Genomic DNA, 21127 nt, shown 5'->3' with positions numbered 1-21127 from the left:
GGGGTCATCCCTGCTGGATTCAGATTGGGCCTCAATCAAGAGGGTCCAAACCCTTCTCCTCTGTCAAATTATCAAATGTCACTGGTTCACTCACACAATATTATCTTGGCCAAGTTTGGGCCCCATCCTTTCAAATTTAGCACCATCTTTGATTTGATCTGGTTCATTTACTGCCTCAAAGGCTTTGTGGACTCCGTTGATGATCGCCAAACATACTCATACCACGCTTTTTGTTCCTCAGTAGAGATTGCCAGATCTGATTTGAGGGTTAGAGCTCATTGTTGGTATACCCTGGCCACTACTCTGCTAAGTTTGATAGGGGTCAACATCAATCAACTCCCGCCCTACCAGTTCTCATTGGATGCTTCCGCTCATCTCCTCCCCTCACAGTAGGAGTTGAATGGGCACGTCAGACTCGGCATCTACAAACACTACCACGACTTGGACTAACCCTCCTGGAGGCTTGCAACCGCGAATGGCCTTCTACTCCGAGCACTTCTTAGAGATCAGCGACTAGACTATTGTTTGTCCCTTTTACTTGAGTCGACATTGGTGTCATGCCCTTCGCATTTCTCTGGTGTCTTTCAAAGTCGATTCCCACCGGCTTCGCTGACAAACGAATCACCATTTGACTAGGGATGATTAGATCGGTCACTTTTGCACTATGTTTGAGGTTGAGACTGAGATCCATTTCATCTTTAGATGCCCCATTTATTATGAGATCAGAGGTTCCATTGCTTATTTAGAGACTGTAGATCCCTCTCGGCTTTTTTTAGCTATTCCGACCAGCGGTGTTTAGCATTGTACCTCTGTGATACTTCTCAACTTCGTGATCTCACTCTTCAACGCATGTTTCCTCAAAGTCAAGCCTCAAATCAGCTCATCACCACCTTTTTCCTGCTCATGTCCTCTAGGGGCATGAAGCGGTCACTGGACACACCTACCTCCAAGCATAACAGATCTATTAGAGCTCGCTGTGGTTTCACCATACAAGGACACCCTTTATCTAGGGTTACTCAGAGACGAGTCCAAACCTAGGATCGCTCTAGACCTTATCATTCAATGTTGGATTTATGTGTACTAAGAAAGGGTAGTCCTTTTCTTTTTGGTTGTTGTTCCCCTTTGCTTTCTTTTTCGCTCTTCTTTGGACACTATTTGGTACTCCTATTGGGTTAGTTTTATCCCTTGTTGTATCTTCCAGTCCCTCAGACCCTTGCTGGTCTCTTGTCAAATATTAATATCATCATCTTATCTTATCTCAGATGGATTTTCGAGGTATAATCAAGTTTTAGTCCAAGAATCAGACCAATACAAGACAACATTCGCTACTAAATGGGGTACTTATGCCTATTATGAAATGCCAATTGGACTAACTAATGCAGGTGCTACATTTCAAAAGGCAATGGAAATGGCTTTTAAGGGTGTATTAGAAAATTTTATGCTGATATATATCTTGTTAACATAACTGTCTATTCAAAGCATGCAACAGATCATTTTAGTCATTTGAAACAAGTGTTTATCAAATGTAGAGAATATGGTGTATCTTTAAATCCGAGCAAATGTGTATTTGCTACTAATCAAAGAAAACTATTGGGACACATCATGTCAAAAGATGGCCTAGCCATACATCTGGAAAGAGTAGAGGCAATTTTGTCTATTCAACTCCTCAACTGCAAGAAAGGATTGCAAAAGTTTCTTGGTAGGATCAACTTTGTGAGAAGATTCATTGCTAACCTTGTTACTAAGGTTAAACCTCTTACATCCCTGCTAAAGAAAAATATGATTTTTACTTGGATCAAGGAAGAAAAGGCCAACTTTGAAGAAATCAAGAAAGCAATTGCATCAGCTCCCCTTCTTATCAATCCTAACTTTGATAAGGGTTTTATTCTCTATTCTCTTGGAGGAGAGTCAAGCATATCAATTGTCTTGACACAGATAAATAAAGAAAATTTGGAGCAGCCTATTGCTTTCTTTAGTGAAGTCCTTAAAGATCATGAGAGAAGGTATAGTTATGTAGAAAGGCAAATCTTGCTATTGTAAGGGCTCTCGAAAAGTTTAGACATTTATTGTTCAGTAACAAGATCCAACTCTTGGTTCCGCATGCAAGTGTGAAAGAATTCCTTTTAAATAAGGATATCAGTGACTTAGTGGATCACCAAAGTCATGGAGTATGACATTGAAATCAAGATCACCAAGCTTGTGAGAGGGAAAGGACTATGTGAGCAAACGGTCTCATTTTTCAGATATCTAATGAGGCTGCCCTCATATTACAAGATGAAAAATCAGCTGAGAATGAAAATCATAATAATTGGTTGTATGACATGACTACCTTCTTGGTAAAAGGAAGATATCGACAAGGCCTAAACAAGGCTAAAACAAGATAGTTCAGATTACAATCTATTCTGTCTTGGTGGATGGCATACTATCCAGGAGGGTTCAAATGGAGTCCTGCTAAGATGTATCAATACAAATCAGACCAATAGGCTGTTAGAAGAATTTCATGATGGCGGTCATTTCTCAACTAGGGTCACAACTATGAAAGTAATGAGGGCTGGCGATTATTGGCCAACATTATCTAGAGATTCTCATGAATGGGTGGAAAAGTGTAAGAAGTGTGCCTTCTTCTCAAGAAAACAAAGATTGGTCACCCTTCCTCTTCATCCTATTCAATCAAATCAGCCTTTTACCCAATGAGGTTTGGATTCCGTTGGTCCAATAAACCCACACTCTAGTTCTGTCATAAATGGATCTTGACAGCCACAAATTACTTCACAAGATTGAGAAAGGCAGTAGCTTTTAGAGATGCCACAAAGGCTTCAGTGGTTGAATTCCTTGATGGAATTGTAGCCAAATTTGGTGTTCATTCAACTATCATATCAGTTAATGTAAAATCTTTTGTTTGAACTCATATCAGCTCTTGGGCAGTTGCGAAAGGACTATATTTGAAAACTTCTTCAAATTATTATCCTCAAAGTAATGGCCTAGCTAATTCCTCCAACAAGAACCTAATGAGAACAATAAAAAGGACAATTGAAGATAATAAGAGGTGTTGGCAAAGCAAGTTGAGGACAGTCATTTGGGCCGATAGAATTACACCTAAGAAAGTGATTGGTAATTCACCTTTCATATGCCTGACAAAAATTGACTTGCACTTAAAATGCAATTGTATCATGTTTGTTGATGTGAGCTCAAAATGCAACACTTTCCGCAGTCTTCATATACCAAATAAATACCAACACACTAGATACTTACCTAAGTTACCGGTTCGAGTTCAGTTCCAAGTTCAGAGTTCACGAGCCACTTCGCAAATTCATCAAAATTTTGGAAAGGGGTTTGGGTTTGTTTGTACAAATACATGTAAAATATTTGTGTGTGTGAAGCATGAGTTAAAATTAGAATGTAGCATACTAGCATAAACACATTTAAACAACAAAAACACCATAAACTTGTAAACATAGCGATGTAACATCATGTAGTTCAAGAAAAAAGTTCAACATCAAAGATTCAAAACATTAAATATAAATCATAGCATCAAGTTCAAGTATCATTGTTTCATGTTCATTGTTCAACTATTGAATAAAAATCTATTAATATTCTAGGTTCTTCAATCTTCATATTCATCTTCTTCTTCTTCTTCATCATCTTCTTCTCTGGCATTAGTTGACTCAGCAATAGAGCTAAGGCCAATAGGATCACCAACAACAACAATGGTGTTGGCATCAAATTCTTCAAAATCATCTAGTGTAAGCTAAGCAATGGAAGCATCCATGTCTGCAACCTCTGCACCTACATCCCACCTCTTTGTCTCCCCTTCTTTGTATTCTTTACTCTTGTGCAAAAGAAGGCACAAGTTCTAATGCACAAATACCAAGTTCTCTAATTTTTTTATTGCAATCTATTGTGCTTCACCAAGTGGAGAAAGAATATGTGCTCCAATTTCTTTCTGATACAGAAGAACTAGCAACCTATGAAGACAACACACGATAAACAATTAAAAAAGAATTAATTCAATCTTATAAAAAAATTAAAATTACTTTCTAGTCATGATTCTTTGAAGATAAAGTGAGCTTAATTTTTTTAAATAAAACTTACTTGAGATATAACTTTGATTGCAAGGGGCTGTAATGTTTGGAATCTTTGGTGTAATGTTTCCGAATAGAAATAGATGTATTTAATTATTTTTGTGTAACGGGCCGATTGTTTAATCTAACTCGGACCCAAATTTAATTTTTGTCATAGTAGAGTGTCGCTGTTGACTAATTTTGTACACCCTCGGAAAGCATTTTCCGATGGGTATTTAAGCACAACTCGTAGTAGTTGATAGGTATGCTTTTTGGAATTTGATCTCTCTGTACTATGGATTCCTGTTGGAGTTCGGCATTGTTCGCCATTTCGGAAGTGAAAGACCTTCCCTATTTGGCTTGCACAGTTTCGGTGAGAATCAGCCCTCACCCTATTCCATTCGGTTCGCCGCTTCTGTATTTGACAAATTGTGGATTTTAATTGCAAATTTTCTGTTCCTATTAAGTGAATCAGTGGTCTTTGTGTATGCAAATTGTGTTGTCTTTCGGAGTGGTATCTATTATCTTGAATTTCTATTTTGCATTTGGCACTGTTGGCAACTGTACGGCTATTCTAGTTTGCTTCCTCATCACTGTACGAACTCCATTCTCAAATCTTGGACCTATGTGTGATGAGACATATTTTTATCTAGCTTTCCGACACCAATCTCTATGGTTGTTTTCATTCTCAATCTGCCGATACCAATCTCTGTCACTACACGGCATTCTATACGGACTTCTCCATCACCTTACGGCATTTGTAACCCTACAGCCTTTTATCTTTCCCCACCCTCTGTACGGACCCACCATCACTTTATATATCATCGTACGGCTATGAAGTCCTTTCCCCCCTCACCGTATGGACTCTTGTGTATTAATTTCGTCCATGTCAAGTGAGGTCACTGTACGGCCATAACATTGTCGTACGTCCATCCTCTTTCACTGTACGCCATATCACATCCAACTGTACGGACTATCTTCGACCCCCAAGAACATCATACGAATCACCTGTCTCCTGGCAATTTTAGGGGCAGTTGACGTCTTTGGTCTCAGGAAGCACACAGGGGCTATTACAGTGGTATCAGAGCAATCGATCCTGCCAGCCTGTGATCGGTGAATGCGAGTTTATAGCCAGAAGAGGACACATTATGTTGATCGAATGGCTGAAGAACAAGAACGGGAACAGGAACTGACAGGTGCCGAACTCATTGCACTTCTGAGGGATCTTGCGCGGAACCAGGCACAGATCACTGATACTCAGCGGCTTATGAAAGAAACTCTCAAAAAGTTGGCGGAAAACAAAATTTCTGGAGAACCGAATGGACATAGCGTAGATTCGGTGGCAGGCAAATCACAACCTCACACTGCACACTCTCGACCATCCATGCCGACTTTCCCACCACGGAGAGAGACTTCCAACCTTCAAGGAAATACAGGAGGATTGGCAGAATGTAAATCTTGAAGAAGACATCTCCTACAAGGATTACGCAGATCTAAGAATGAGATACGCAGGAGGTGGAAACAAAGGAGGATATTTTAACGATGACCTAAGGAGAAAATTGAGTAAGGTGAACTTGTCTCCATTTGACGGTTTAGGCTCCATTTCAACGCAGGCATGGGTAATGAAAGATGACACCTACTTCCAGCTAAATCCTATGCCCGAAGAAGAAGCGATTAAATTTGCCGCGTTACACTTGGAGGGCGTTGCGCACGAATGGCGGCACCACGGCACTATCACTCTTGGGCATGATCAAATAAAGACTTATGCTGAGTTTACGGAGAGACTAATTGAACAATTTGATGGAAAAGACCCCGAGCTCAATTTCAAAGATCTGGCACAGCTGAGGCAAACGGGATCAGTAGATCAGTTCATCGCAAAGTTTCAGAGACTTTCTGTGTTGGTGACAGACATTTCTAAACGAAGGCGAGTCGTTCTCTTTATGGATGGACTGGCAGAACCACTGAAAGGTTGGGTGAAAGGATTCAACCCATCAACCTTGACAGAAGCAATCAGTAAGGCACGAAGCATGGCCTCGTCGTCAACATCATCCTCATCCTCTCGGATTCATTCACATCTGAAACCGCCGACATTCTCGAGGGTCAAACCTCCGCCCAAGAAGCCATCACTGGATGAAGCATCTCGACAAGAACTTCGAAGAAAGAAGTTATGTTTTAATTGCAAGGGGCCTTGGGAACCTGGCCACCAATGTCTCGGGAAAGGGAAAATTCATTACATCGAAGTGATGTCCGATGAAGAAGATGAGCAAGATCGAGAGGAAACGCCAGTGGAAGACATCCAACCTAGCGGTGACATTGACATGGCCAACTTCAACCATACGGAGAGGATTGCCGCTTTAATAAAACGTAGAGGATCCATTGCCTTGGCTGGCAGTCTGAGGTGCACAGTTTTCCGTGTGCGAGGTACCCTTTAGGGACAAAGGATCACAGTGATGCTAGATAGCAGAGCTACATTGAAGTTGTCGGAGGGACTTTCCTGCCCTGCACGCACCTAGTTCCTCAGCTGAGCATCACGATGGCAAATCACACAGTGACAGAGGACTTTTTCATAGTGGATCTGGCCGACATGGAGGTCATCCTCGACATACAGTGGATGGAGACGCTTGATAAATACACTCAGAGTTTCAAGCGAATGGACTTCACTTTCGTGGCTGATGGAAAGAAGGTGGTCCTCCGAGGGATGGCAAATGAAGGACCGAAGGAAGTGGTTGCGCATCGGATGGAGGCAATCCTACGGCATGATGATGTTGCGTGGGTTGCACAATGTTTCATCTCGACGAAACCTATTAAGGGGCACCGAACACCTCCACAGGATAAAGAGCTTCAGGATGTTTTAAGTAAGCATGAAAGGGTTTTCATAGATATTCCTCCTGGCATATAGCCGCATCAAGGATTTGAACATACAATAGAGTTGGAACCAAGAGCGAAACCTGTTATAACCACACCGTACCGCCACCCGAAGAAGTTCAAAGATGAAATCGAATGGACGATCCAAGAGTTACTTGATAAGGGATGGATCCATCCCAGTTCTAGCCCGTTCGCATCATCAGTGGTGTTGGTCAAGAAGAAGGACAGAACATTGCGTATGTGTGTGGACTATCGTGCACTGAACAAGAGGACAATAAAGAACAGGTACCCCATTCCGAGGATAGATGAGCTGCTGGATGAACTATATGGTGCGGTCTATTTCTCAAAAATAGATCTTCGTTTTGGATACCATCAGATCCAAATGAGGGAAGAGGATGTGGAGAAAACAGCCTTCCATTGCCATTACGGACACTATGAGTTCCTGGTCATGCCGTTCAAGCTAACCAACGCACCTGCTACATTCCAATCATGCATGAACTGCATCTTTAACAAGCAGTTGCGTAAGTATTTGTTGGTGTTCTTTGATGATCTTCTCATTTATAGCAAGACGTGGGAGGAGCACCTGAAACATCTGAACAAGGTTCTAAGTATCATGGAAGAACAGTCCTTGTTCGCCAAACAATCCAAATGTGAGTTTGGAATGACAGAGATATTGTACTTGGGGCATGTTGTCAGTCAATATGGGGTTCAAGTGCATCAGGAGAAGATCCAGGCTATCCTCGATTAGCCTCCCCCGAAATCACTCACGGATCTGCGAGGGTTCTTCGGATTGTGCAACTACTACAGGAGATTTGTCAAGGGTTTTTCTCAGCTCAGCGCACCTTTAACAAATCTGACGAAGAAAGGGGCTTTCCAGTGGAATGAAGAAGCGCAACTCACATTTGATAGGTTAAAAGAGGCCATGAGCACTTGTCCGGTGTTGGCATTGCCCGACTTCACCCGACCATTCATTTTGGAATGCGACGCGTCAGGGTAAGGCATTGGAGCAGTTTTGATGCAGGACAGACACCCCATTGCCTATGAGAGCAGGAAGCTTACACCAGTTGAGCGCCTGTATTCCATCTATGATAAGGAAATGTTGGCCATTGTTCACGCACTGACCAAGTTTTGGCAGTACCTGGTTGGTGCCAAGTTTGTTGTCCGTACGGATCACAACAGTCTAAAATATTTCTTGGAGCAACAGGATCTGAACGAACGGCAACAAAAATGGGTAAGCAAGGTTCAATCTTTTGATTTTGATATTGAATATGTAAAGGGGAAAAACAATGTTGTTGCAGATGCCTTGTCCCGAAGACCCACCATATGCTCACTAGAGCAGATCTCAGCCAACTGGAAGGCACAATTGCTGGTGGAATATTCCAAGAATACTTTTGCTTGTGAGATAATGGATGGTCACATCCACGATGATCATTATAAGGTGGTGAATGATATCATTTATTATAAGGATCAGATCTACCTAGTGCTTGAATCAAAGTTGAAGAAAAAGATCCTGAAGTATGTGCACGACTCCCCTCTGGCTGGTCATCCCGGCTTCCTAAAAACTTATAGAAGTATGAGGGAGAGGTTTTCATGGAAGGGATTGAAAGGGGATGTATTGCAGCATGCCAGAGCATGTACTATTTGCCAACAGAACAAATCCAAACACACTCTTCCTACTGGACTGCTACAGCCTCTGCCGATTCCCGAACATAAGTGAGAAAGTATATCCATGGATTTCATAACAGGTCTTCCCAAGGTGAACGGAAGGGATTGCATCTTCATGGTAGTTGACCGATTGACAAAGTACGCTCACTTCTTCACCATCCCTTCGAACCTTCAGCTGCACAGATCGCTGATCTATTTTTCAGAGAAGTCTTCCGCCTACACGGGTTACCCCGAAACATCGTCAACGACCGGGATAGACGCTTCATCAGTATCTTCTAGACAGATGTGTTTCGGATGGTAGGAACTGAACTATCACCGAGCACAAGTTACCACCCACAAACAGAGGGCCAAACTGAAATTGTGAACAAATGGCTCGCAGGTTATCTACGGAACTACGTCTCGGCACAACAACGTGCGTGGGTGAAATGGATCCACCTCGGAGAATACTGCTACAATACCACTTATCACATGTCGATCGGAATGACGCCGTTCAAGGCTCTATACAAGCACGAACCACTCTCCTTCCTTGATACAGTGTTGAGCGACAGTCGCTCCAAAGGCAAAGGATTGGCTTCAGGAAGGACAGGACATTCTGAAGAGTTTGAAAGAAAACTTGCAGCAGGCACAAAACCGACAAAAGGTATATGCCGACAGACATCGATTAGAGAGGAGTTTTGAAGTGGGGGATTTGGTCTATCTCCGACTATAGCCTTATCGACAATCCTCACTGAAGGGAACAAGGAAGGAGAAACTAAAGCCCTGGTTTTATGGTCCCTACCGCGTGATCCGTCGCATTGGTGAGGTAGCGTACGAACTGGAGCTTCTCGAAGGTAGTCGCATTCATAATGTCTTCCATGTTTCTTGTCTGAAGAAGGCTATCGGGCAAAACATCTCTGTCACTACAGATCTTCCACCACTCAATCAGGAGGGGAAACTCATCTTGGAACCTGTTGAGATTCTCGAAGTATGCAAAAAAGTCTTGTGTAACCGAACGGTGAGAGAATACCTGGTACGTTGACGACATCTATCGTTGGACGATGCAACGTGGGAAGGCGAACACATCCTTCAGCATCCGGCACTGCATTTGCTTGAGGACGAACAAATTCCGGGACGTGAGAACTGTAATGTTCCCGAACAGAAATAAATGTATTTAATTATTTTTGTGTAACGGGCAGATTGTTTAATCTAACTCGAACCCAAATTTAATTTTTGTCATAGTAGAGTGTCGCCGTCGGCTAATTTTGTACACCCTCGGAAAGCTTTTGCCGATGGGTATTTAAGCACGGCTCGTAGTAGTTGATAGGTATGCTTTTTGGAATTTGATCTCTCTGTAATGCGGATTCCTATTGGAGTTCGGCATTGTTCACCATTTCGGAAGTGAAAGACCTTTCCTATTTGGCTTGCATGGTTTCGATGAGAATCAGCCCTCACCCTATTCCGTTCGGTTCATTGCTTCTGTATTTGACAAATTGTGGATTTTAATTGCAAATTTTTTGTTCCTGTTAAGTGAATCAATGGTCTCTGTGTATGCAAATTGTGTTGTCTTTCGGAGTGGTATCTATTATCTTGAATTTCTATTTTGCATTTGGCACTGTTGGCAACTGTACGGCTATTCTAGTTTGCTTCCTCATCACTGTACGGACTCCATTCTCAAATCTTAGATCTACGTGCGATGAGATACATTTCTATCTAGCTTTCCGACACCAATCTCTGTGGTTGTTTTCATTCTCAATCTACCGATACCAATCTCTATCACTAACGGCATTCTGTACGGACTTCTCCATCACCTTACAGCATTTGTAACCCTACGGCCTTTTATCTTTCCCCACCCTCTGTACGGACCCACCTTCACTTTATATATCATCGTACGGCTGTGAAGTCCTTTCCCCCCTCACCGTACGGACTCGTGTATTAATTCCGTCCATATCAAGTGAGGTCACCGTATGGCCATAACATTGCCGTACGTCCATCCTCTTTCACCGTATGCCATATCACAGCCAACTTTACGGACTATCTTCGACCCTCAAGAACATCATACGAATCACCTGTCTCTTGGCAATTTTAGGGGCAGTTGACGTCTTTGGTCTCAGGAAGCACAAAGGGGCTATTACATTTGGCCATAGAGGTGCCACCAACTAAGCATCCTTCCTGAACCGATGACAAAAAGCATTGTTACTTACACATCTCCCATTCACAAGCTTTATAAACTCATCTGTGATTACATATCTCGTATCATCATCATCATCAAGAAAGAGTCTTCTAAATGCTACCTAGTACCCATCAAACACTTCTACATCTCTATAGGGTGGCAGCCTTCCTGGTAGATCACAAAATTGGGAGCTATAGTATTTGGGCGTCAAGGCATCGGCAAGAAAATGTAGTGGAGTGGTCATTTTGTTCCACCTTTCAACAATAATTACTTGCAATTATTTGAAAGTCTCTTACGGATCTTGCTCCTTGTCATTTAAAATTTGTTTAATCTTCCCAAGCATTGAGTCTATGCCATCATAGATCTCTCCAAGGCAAGGCCTATCCATGACAATGTACCTAAGCATGCTCACAATGGGCTCAATGAACTTAAGGAGATATTCCACACATTCCAACCATGAGTCATCCAATACCCTTTGCTTACATACAACCCAACTATGGCTGATTACCATACTTAAGAGTGCCTGTTTCACTTGCAGAAGTCGTCTCAAGACGATTATAATTGATGCAATACGGGTCTCAGCAACTAGTGACATAAATTAGAGAAAAAAATTACTATTAGATACATATTTTAGAAAATCATATACATTGCACAAGCAAATATGAAAAATCAGAAATTGTCAAATATTAAAAATTAAATTACTAACTTGAGTTCAAGTTCATTTACCTTCAGTAGCTCCAATTTTGAGTAGGTTCTGAAAAGGGATTGAGTCATGTGGATGTTTGTGACAAACATTTGGATGTCTTCAGCCTCTTCATACACTATGTTGACCCATTCAATTTTGTTCCCAATCTTTTGTAGCATAAGATTGAGTGGATGGACCGCACAAGGGTCCAAAAGATATGTTGATATCGTTTTTCAACCAACAAATTAGCAGCTCTACAATTCTTTACATTGGTTGTTATGACTCGGACAATGTTTCTAGCACCCACTTGTTCAATGGCCTCAATTAGGATATTAGCAAAAAATGGCCCATCTTTTACTTGACCCTCACAATCCACTGCTTTCAGAAATTGCCCCTTTAGGGAACACCACAAGGACATTGATCAAGGGACTGTTCCAAGAATCCTTCCACCCATCTGAAACAATTGTCACCCTTGTCTCAACCCATGAGTCCTTTATGGGCTTCGATTGTTTTCAATCAACTAGACCTCTTGACCCAACAAGGTACCGTACTCTCTCAAACTCGGGGCCACAATACCATCTAGGGGGGTTGCATTCTCGTTGATCTTTTCTTACTTTTATTGCTACTAAGTTCGGTTGCCCTATGCCCTTCTCTCTCTTATGTTGCCCCATGCTCTTCAATATATTATAACACGGTTGCATTTGGTATTGGGGCACCTTTTTTGCCAGGGCATTTCTTGACTCCTCTTCCACTGTATCAACACAAATGACCTATCACACGATATAAGAACTATTAATTTCTACACCACAACCCCGACACCTCCAACAAAATGCACCACCTCCTGGAAGGGGTTTTATAATATCTACAAACTTCCATAGAGGAGAATAAGAGTCTAATCTTCGTTCAGTATTTGCCTACTGATGAAGAGGTAGATGTCATTGCAATTCCTATTCTTATGGCAAGAAATTGTATACATGTTCATTTTATAATTTATATGCAAGAAAATGAAAAATCCTAAACAAAAAATGAAAAGATCTTATGAAGAATGAAAGAGAAATGGAAAAATACATAAAACTAGAACAAAAACAAAAGCAAATGGAACAAAAACTTACCTTTTCCAGCCATTGTAAGCTTGCAAATGTGTATGAATGAGGCACAAATACTTGAAGAACACCCACAAATCAATCTTCAAACTCCTTCTTGCACAACCAAACTCTTGCTCAACCACTTATTTGCTCTTGCTTAAGACAAAATTACATGTTTGGAAACAAAAAACGACAATGAGAGGCCATCAAAAGCATTTCATAACAACCTTTTAGGGTTGCAGACGCCAATAAGTTAATACATTTTGCAAATAGGACACTTGTTTTTGTCTGCAAGGCTCAGAGTTCAGGCGGTTCAAACTTGGTTCACCGGTTTTCTAGGTTCTAAGAAATTCAAACCAGCAGGGAAAAAACTGAACCCTGCCCAGGCCACTCAGGGAACCAGCCCCAAACCCCGAACCAGTTTGAACCTAGGCTGGTCTAGGGAGTCTAGGGTGAACCCTGGTAAATTAGGTACTTACTCTAATTGAGGCACAAAGCCCATCAATAGAAAATCAAGAAGTTACAAACAGTAAAACATACATACAAAACAAGTGCATCTATTATAATTTCATTCATTCCAATTAATGTTAGTTCTCAACCTCTATTCTTCTCTCTATTTTATACAATTCACGGTAAACAACATTTTTCAGCAAACATCCAGCAAGCTACAGTTAAAGACCATCAACTCTGAGCAAGGAAAGACTCTCAACTAGTAGACAGGGCACTTATCTTGATAGGTGACTATTTTGACATTACAGCCACCTCGTATTCTTGGGGTTCAGCATCTTATATATTCCTATGCCCTCACAGCCAATAAAGGTAGGAATACATCAAGTGCAAAACAAATGCCCAGATTTTATAAGTATATGAATGACTCGTGTACAGGGTAGCGTAGGTAGATCTTCTAGTTGCACCCGTCATACCTTACACAACTGATTACAAGATTAATGATTTATGTAGTACACCTAGGCACATATATTATAGAGAAGTGTATAAACAGAAATGGAACTTGATTTTCTCATTTAACAAGACATGTAATTATGACACATTCTTTTGAAAATGTAGCTAAAGACATTAGTACCAGATTTTAATCTAAGAACTTCACGATCACATAATTTCAATTCTAAAAATGCAACTATAATATGAACTAGATCTTTCTCAGACATAAGAACAAACATTCTTTAAACTAGATATTACTTATGTTCTGGGAAATTTACAGTTTACACTTGACTGGACCTTCAAATATGAACTTGATTTTCTCATTTAATAAGACAAATAATTGGGGCACAAATATATTTTTCAAAACGTAACTAAAGACTTTAGTAGTTTATATTACTCTAAGAACTTCATGCTCACATTATTTCAACTTCAAAAATGCAAATATAATTAGAACTAGATCTTTCCCAGACATAAGAACAAACATTTTTTTAACTAGATATCTCTTATGCTCTGGGAAATTTACAATTTACACTCTGTAATCTGGACTTTAGTTGACTGAGCCTTCAAATATGAAATACTTACCTATACTGGAATTGCGGCTGCTCTTTGGTTTTGCAAAAGTCACAGTAGAAAAAAAGAGTTTAAGCTGTGGGCCACAGATCAACCATAATTGCCTCAGTATCTGAATATATTTACTGAAATCAAATATACAAACAGACTATGGAATGCTTCATTTGTAGACCAGATCAAATGGAAATATAATTGATAATAGACACATCATTCTTAACTATCTGTAAATTAAGAAATGAAAACAGCTAAGGAATCATCAATAGATAAATATAATAAAGCTCCCTGGGAAAGAAATTATAAATTATAGAAGATAAAGGTCAAATGCTTCAAAGAGAAGTATATTTATCATAAACAATTTGTGCAATGTAGCCAATCTACAAGGAATACTTATAAGTTTTCATAATATTGTTTACCCGACTATGTATTAATTGTTTTCAAGTTCGGGTATCTATAAGCATTAGTTGGTTAACCACTATGTTCCACTTAGCAAACATTAGCTCCTTTGAATACATTGTATATTATCAAGGAAATAGTAAATCAAGTTGGATTCATTCAGATCCTTAACTGACTGTCTCTAGTTTTCTTCTGTAATGATTTCATATGCTAAAACAGCGAAAGTTTACTCCAATGTCCAGTATGCATTGTCATTTCTATTTATTTTATCAAATAGAGCACTAAACATTTTGTGGCATTGCATTAAAAGAAATCAGGTCAAATTCAGCAACTCGTGCCTTTAAATCCCAATGAAGAAGAGAAAAGGCCACGAGGTGGTCAAAACAATGAGATCAACCAATCTTTAAAGACCACCGAGCAAAGCAGACAAAGGAGAACATCATGAGAAACACAAGAGAAAAATACAATTGCACAATTCCCAAGTTGAAGCCCTTCCCCGGAATACAATTATGTTGGAAAGTCAAGACAACCTTCTCTGGCTGAGGGAAGTTGGAAGGCATCACATTTCTTCAGAAAATTGCACAAGTAGCCTTTGAGGTATTAAGAGGTTGTCAACCGAACGAGAAGAAGCCACCAAGCCAAGGGTGTAGTAGAAATATTTGGGGGCGAAACAAGCACACGTGTTGAAGTTTAAAGCAGATATAATACAATACATAATAGATAACACAACCAATGCACAATATACAGGGATGCCTTGGGCAACCCTCCTCAAGAGAAAACCCTAGCCACACCAAGAAATATATTTCTGCAATACATTATAGATAACACAACCAAAGCACAATATACAGGGATGCTTTGGGCAACCCTCCTCAAGAGAAAACCCTAGCCACACCAAGAAATATCACTTTATTAATGAAAGATAAGAAAATCTGATTGATAATATTGCCATGTGCTAGACTGCAGCAAGAAATATCACTTTATTAATGAAAGATAACTAAGTTGCACGGGTACCTCCCCCCCCCCCTCCGGACCACGTACCGATTCGAACCGGTTCGTGGTTCTGGTCCGGTTCGACTTGGGTTTGACCTGGGTTCGTTTTTGGAGGCCTGGTTCGATCTGGTTCGAACCAGGGTTCGAACCCAAGAGAACCACATATAAAATTTCGGACCAGGGTTCGAACCCAAGAGAACCACATATAAATTTTCCACATTACAGCATGTTTTAATTTAATTTATGTTGATACATCTTGGGTCTGGGTTGGTAGGCATTACAATGCCACAATTTTTTAGTGTTGAGTAATCCCTAGCTGTAAAACACTTTCTATTTGAATCAAAATGCTACTAAATTTGAGACACCCACAAGAGAAGATGCTCAACATGTGGCGACCACCATGACCAATTTCGAGGAATTTCAGGGCCTATTTGAGTAGCAATATGAATTTTTCAAACACTAAACAATAAACAACGTTTTATTGGGAAATGTTGCCCTACAAAAGAAAGTTACGGTCACATGAATATGGTCAGGTGGGGCAGCTACTTACCACATTGTCTATCACTGTTTGGCTGATTATTTCTCCTCTAGGTATATTAAAAATTGTATTAAAGAATATTGAATCTGGGACGTCAGACTGTGTTATCTAGAGGCCTCCATGAATGGTCTTTTTCCAGTTTACTGTTGTTGATCAGTGCTTGGGAGATTGTGCCCAAAGAGATTGAAGAATATTCAGCTGGTCAAAGGGATTTACCTTCTGCAAGCTAGATCTAATTAGTTTTTAACCACGTTCAATCGATTATGTTAATCATAATAAGAGTTTGGTAAATAAATTTATGAAAAGAAGAAATTTTTATTAAAACTTACTGTTGATCTGCATAAACTAATCAGATACAGTTATGAATTTTTTAAATGAAAGGGAAGAGATCTAGTCGCTAGGGGTTCCAATGATCGCTGTGGTTTGCTACTATATTGTTTATGCTGTTTTAAAGTTTTTTGTTGTTCAAATGTGTTTATGCTACTATGCTACATTCTAATTCTAACTCATGCTTCATAAAGATGTATATATATATATATATATATATATATATATATATATATATATATATATATATTTTTTTTTTAAATATTTTTTTTTACATGTTTTTGTACTAACGAACCCAAACGAACCCAAACCCCTTTTCAAAATTTTGTCGAACCAGCGAACCGGTTCTCGAACCCAAACCCGGAACCGAACCGCGAACCGGCAACTTAGAAAGATAAGAAAATCTGATTTACAATATTGCCGTGTGCTAGACTGAACTATGTTAAATAATCAACCACCAAGATGTATATATGCTTGTCTTGACCCTCCATCATCTTCGTAACGGTCAGGTAGTTAGGTATGTCGCAAGGTTCGAATTCGAGTTTGAGTTCGTCAACAATAAAATTCGGATGAAGTTCGACAAGGAGAAAATGTTCGGAAAAAAATCGGCATTCAATTCATCTTATATATATTTGAATTTTTTTAAAAATATATAAATACTAAATCCATTAATAAGTCCATTAAAATATTAAAATAATTTATCAATGCTATATTTAAGATTATATTATATTTTAAAATAAATTAGTTATATATCATTTATTAAAATAGAATAAAAATATATTAATCTATAATTAATATAAATACAAATATTTTCAATTATTAAAACTAAAACTATATTATTTAATTTGAATACATAAAAATAAATGTAGATAGATTCAAATTTTTAATTGAAATTTTATATGTTAATGTATAAATATATGATAAAGTTTATTAAAAAGAGACCTAATTCTATACGAGCTTTCGGTTCAGATGGACTTTTCTATCGTGCATCAAAGCAATTTTTTTAGAGAGCACGTTGTAATTTTTAGTGGAGGATTTCACTGCCGACAATCTGCTGAAGTTTGTTTTGGTGCAAAATTATTAAACCGTACCCTATTCTCTTGTCTCTATTTCAATGTTTCTAGCTCCCGAATTTTCCAATCTTGCTTCCATGTCTATTTCCTATCTTAGATACTTCATCAAAGCAACGTGCGGTGTGTTTTTTTATGATTTCTGAAGACAGAATTTATTACAGATGAATTTACAGACGAATTTCAACGATTTTCCTAAATTTTATTAGAATTCGCCGAACTTCAAATTTCATACATAATGTTCACTGAATCCTGTGACTGAACTTTCAACTATGTAGAGAATGTCACTTGCAAGGGTTTCCGTCCTAAAAAACCAGCAAGAAGCAACCTCATTCAAGAACAAAAGCATCAGCAATAACAATATTCAACATGCCCAGATGAGAGCACCAATCCTCCTTATGTAGTTTTTTGTTGCTTTCTTGAAAAGCACCTTTTTGCTAACAAAACTAAAATTGTAGATGACTCCAGGGTCCCAATTCACCCTCAAAGAGAAATGACGAACGAGATTAACAAAAATGGAGTTGTAGAAGTCTTGAAAACGACAGATGGGAGTCGATAATGGAGAGTTGCAGACAGTCATTGTCCGCGATTTGCAAAGTCCATGATTTGCGTAAGTCCAAAAACATTGAAGAGTTGCAGATGAATCTTGGGTGAATATTTACGATTTTTTTAATTTTTTATGGGTTCGCCGAATTTCAAACCTAAAGCCAAAAATTTGGTGAACCCTGTGACATAGCTCTTCACTAATTGCAAAAAATAGTAAGCATTGGCAAAAGTGTCTAAGAAAGCTCTAGAAAAGTGCATTCTGCTCTTTATACTTGTCTAAACAAGAAATTGCTTTTGTCAACTCCTCCAAAATTCCCTAAACCCACTAATTACCCTACAGAACTCATAAATGGGTTAACAGTCTCTCCATGTTCGACTGACTTGAGAAGCGGGCATTACAATCCACCCTACCTAAAATTGCTTGTCCTCAAGCTATTCCAACTTATTCCCAAGATAGTATGTTGACAAAACTAAAATTGTAGATGACCCCAGGGTCCCAATTCACCCTCAAAGATCTATTGCACCATTTACTCCAAGCACTGACATGTTGAACACCTATACAAGATACCTCTTGAAACCCACCAGAAAGAAGAGCAATCAAAAAATATCAAAATCATGTCAACTCCTCAAAGAACTACCCTTCCAAAATCTCAATTCAACCCACCAAGGAGGAAGCACATCCAGCTCTTAAAATTTATAATGAAAAACTAAATAGATACATAGATCGCAAATCATCATTTTTAGGAAGAAAAGTCATCTTACTCTAGTCCAATTGTTAAGAATGGTTTTAAAAGTGTGATCACTTATAAGTGATGAAGTACAGTATATGTCTTAAGCTAAAAGATTTCTCTTAGATATAAACATTACATAAGATTTATGTCTAACTGATTTCATTCTTTTCATATTTTTTGATATGTTGTTGAATACATATCTACAAAAAAAAATCTCTTAAATATGAACATCACATAAGATTTATGTCTAAATGATTCTATTCTTTTCCATATTTTTTGATATGTTGTTGAATACAGATCTACCAATCCATTAATTTGTTTCCAATAAATCGAATGAACATTAATGCATTAAATGGCATACCTGGCAATACAAAAGGCTAGTATCTTTACCGCGAAATATTTTAGCAATAAATTTTCCACCAACCCTCAACACGTGACTTACAATTGTCAGAGCCTGCATTAGGACAACACTTCCAAGTGGTGAAATGATGTAAAAAAATGAAGATTTTTTGGAGCCATGATACATTTTATATCCATATAAAGTAAATGAAATATAAAATACAGGTTGTGGATTTTGTTGACCAAGGGATGTAAGCACTTTGCTAACATAGAAGTAAAGTGCATTTAGGCACTTCTTATAGGAGATTGAGGCCCTTAAAGCCTCGATCCATTGGGTTGAATTTCTTCAGATGAATTGTCTACAATATCTATGGCATAGGTTTTCTTAGCTACATAAAGATAAAAGAAATATGTTAAGGTCAACCAATAACTCTCAATCAAACAGACAGGTCCAAAGCAAAAGTTTATAAGCAGAAAGACAAAAATTTAATTCCTTACACCAAAAAATATAGTATTTGGAACGAGGAAAATTAAACCCTCAAATATTAAACAAGAGACATGGGTTGATTTCCAAGCCTGCCATCATATACCTCGGCCATTGCTCCCATTTATATTAAGAAGAGGTATTTAAAGAATTAAACATTGACTCAATGAAAATATTCGTTCAACTATAATGCTGAATGGCTGAAATGATTAAAAGTAACAACAAATTTCACGTAAGATGATTGTAAAAACTGTGCATACAAGCAAGGAGAAATAATTCCCAACTCAACCCTGCCTGCTACTGACTACATGCAACCATTACAAAGAAACAAATATTGAAACTACCCATGGACCTTAGGAGTAAAAAACTGCCACAGCAACAAAAGCATTCCTCTTTTCAATTCAAAATATTACAAGGACTGTTAATGGCCCAAAAGCATCACCTGACCAAAACACCCACCACTGTACTAATTAAGACAGTTTATGTCCCATTCTCCATCTTGAGCAGGCCAACATTGAAGCAATTTGAAGCCTTGGTGGCTTTTGCCAAATGGAACCTCTATTGGTCAAATGATAGTAATTTTTCTTAACTATCAAAATATGAATGCAGATTGTCCTTCAACAAAACAACAGTCACTATAAGCTATAGCAATTATGATGTCCTAACAATTGGGAGTTTTTTGCAAATAGATCTATAGCCCTTGGCTAAAATTGAAGAAAAGTTCAATGGCCCTCAGAAGCAGGATCATTTTAAACAGGCTAACAACAATAAATTGCTCTCAATCATAGGCTTTCAGCTTTCAACAAGATCACAGATAACCTGGTTATCTTATCTTCCCAGTGATACACAAAAGCACAGAAGAAAATGACCACAGAATAAAAAACAGTCAACTTATCCTACATCAGCTATGACAGACTCTAGCAATTCATTGACCTCAATCTGAGAAGGATCATGGATAGAGATATGGAATTATTGGACAAATTCACTAAGGACAAAAGAGCAGAGAATTTTCCGCTGCAATCAAAGGCTAGATGTTCATCTATTTATACATGAATTCAAAAGCCTTCTACCTGATATCTCATCCATGCACCCTGACCACAGAAAACAAAAGCAGTTAACTTATCCTACATCATGCTTTCAACAAGATCTCTGATAACCTGGTTATCTTATCTTCCCAGGTGACACACAAATACACACAAGAAAATGACCACAGAATACAAAAACAGTCAACTTATCCTACATCAGCTATGACAGACTCTAGACAATTCATTGAGCTCAACTTGAGAAGGATCATGGATAGAGACATGGAGTTATTGGACAAAATCACTAAGGACGAACAAGCAGAGAGTTTTCCAAAGCAATCAAAGGCTAGATGTTCATCTACCTGATATCTCATCCATGCACCCTGACCTTCTTTGCGCATGAACCATAATTCTATGCATTATACCAAGAAACAAAACCATGCCACCAATCACACTTATTTTGGATCAATTTTCAAAAGTCACAACTCTTTAAAGTCATTACCATAATACCCAGCATGCTGAGCACTGCATCTACTTAAGTTCACCATTATCATCTGTGAATTGAAGGAAATTTGCATATAAGAATTTTGTATTGTCCAAATCTGCTAAAGACATTCTGGCATGGAACTCTCCCTCTTTACTGTATTCTTTGGTCAGTTGGAATGTAC

At 38.8% G+C, this 21127-nt stretch overlaps 1 protein-coding gene across 2 annotated transcripts in view; it reads right to left on the bottom strand.

The window, feature by feature from the left end:
• LOC149576343 (S-adenosyl-L-methionine-dependent methyltransferases superfamily protein) overlaps window positions 1-21127 on the bottom strand; it is a 169294-nt gene that overhangs the window by 47580 nt on the left and 100587 nt on the right. For both annotated transcript variants that reach the window (XM_089816917.1, XM_089816920.1), the window contains exons 9-10: window positions 18976-19068; window positions 14032-14095 (exon numbers count right to left, since the gene is read on the bottom strand). In XM_089816917.1, coding sequence (XP_089673043.1) covers window positions 14032-14095; window positions 18976-19068 — 157 coding nt within the window. The remainder of the gene's footprint in view (window positions 1-14031; window positions 14096-18975; window positions 19069-21127) is intronic.

Source organism: Cupressus sempervirens, chromosome 1 (assembly GCF_028749045.1).
Source record: "Cupressus sempervirens isolate cs-2001-9-10 chromosome 1, ASM2874904v1, whole genome shotgun sequence".
Classification (NCBI taxonomy): Eukaryota; Viridiplantae; Streptophyta; class Pinopsida; order Cupressales; family Cupressaceae; genus Cupressus; species Cupressus sempervirens.
This window is presented reverse-complemented; position numbering and strand designations above follow the sequence as displayed.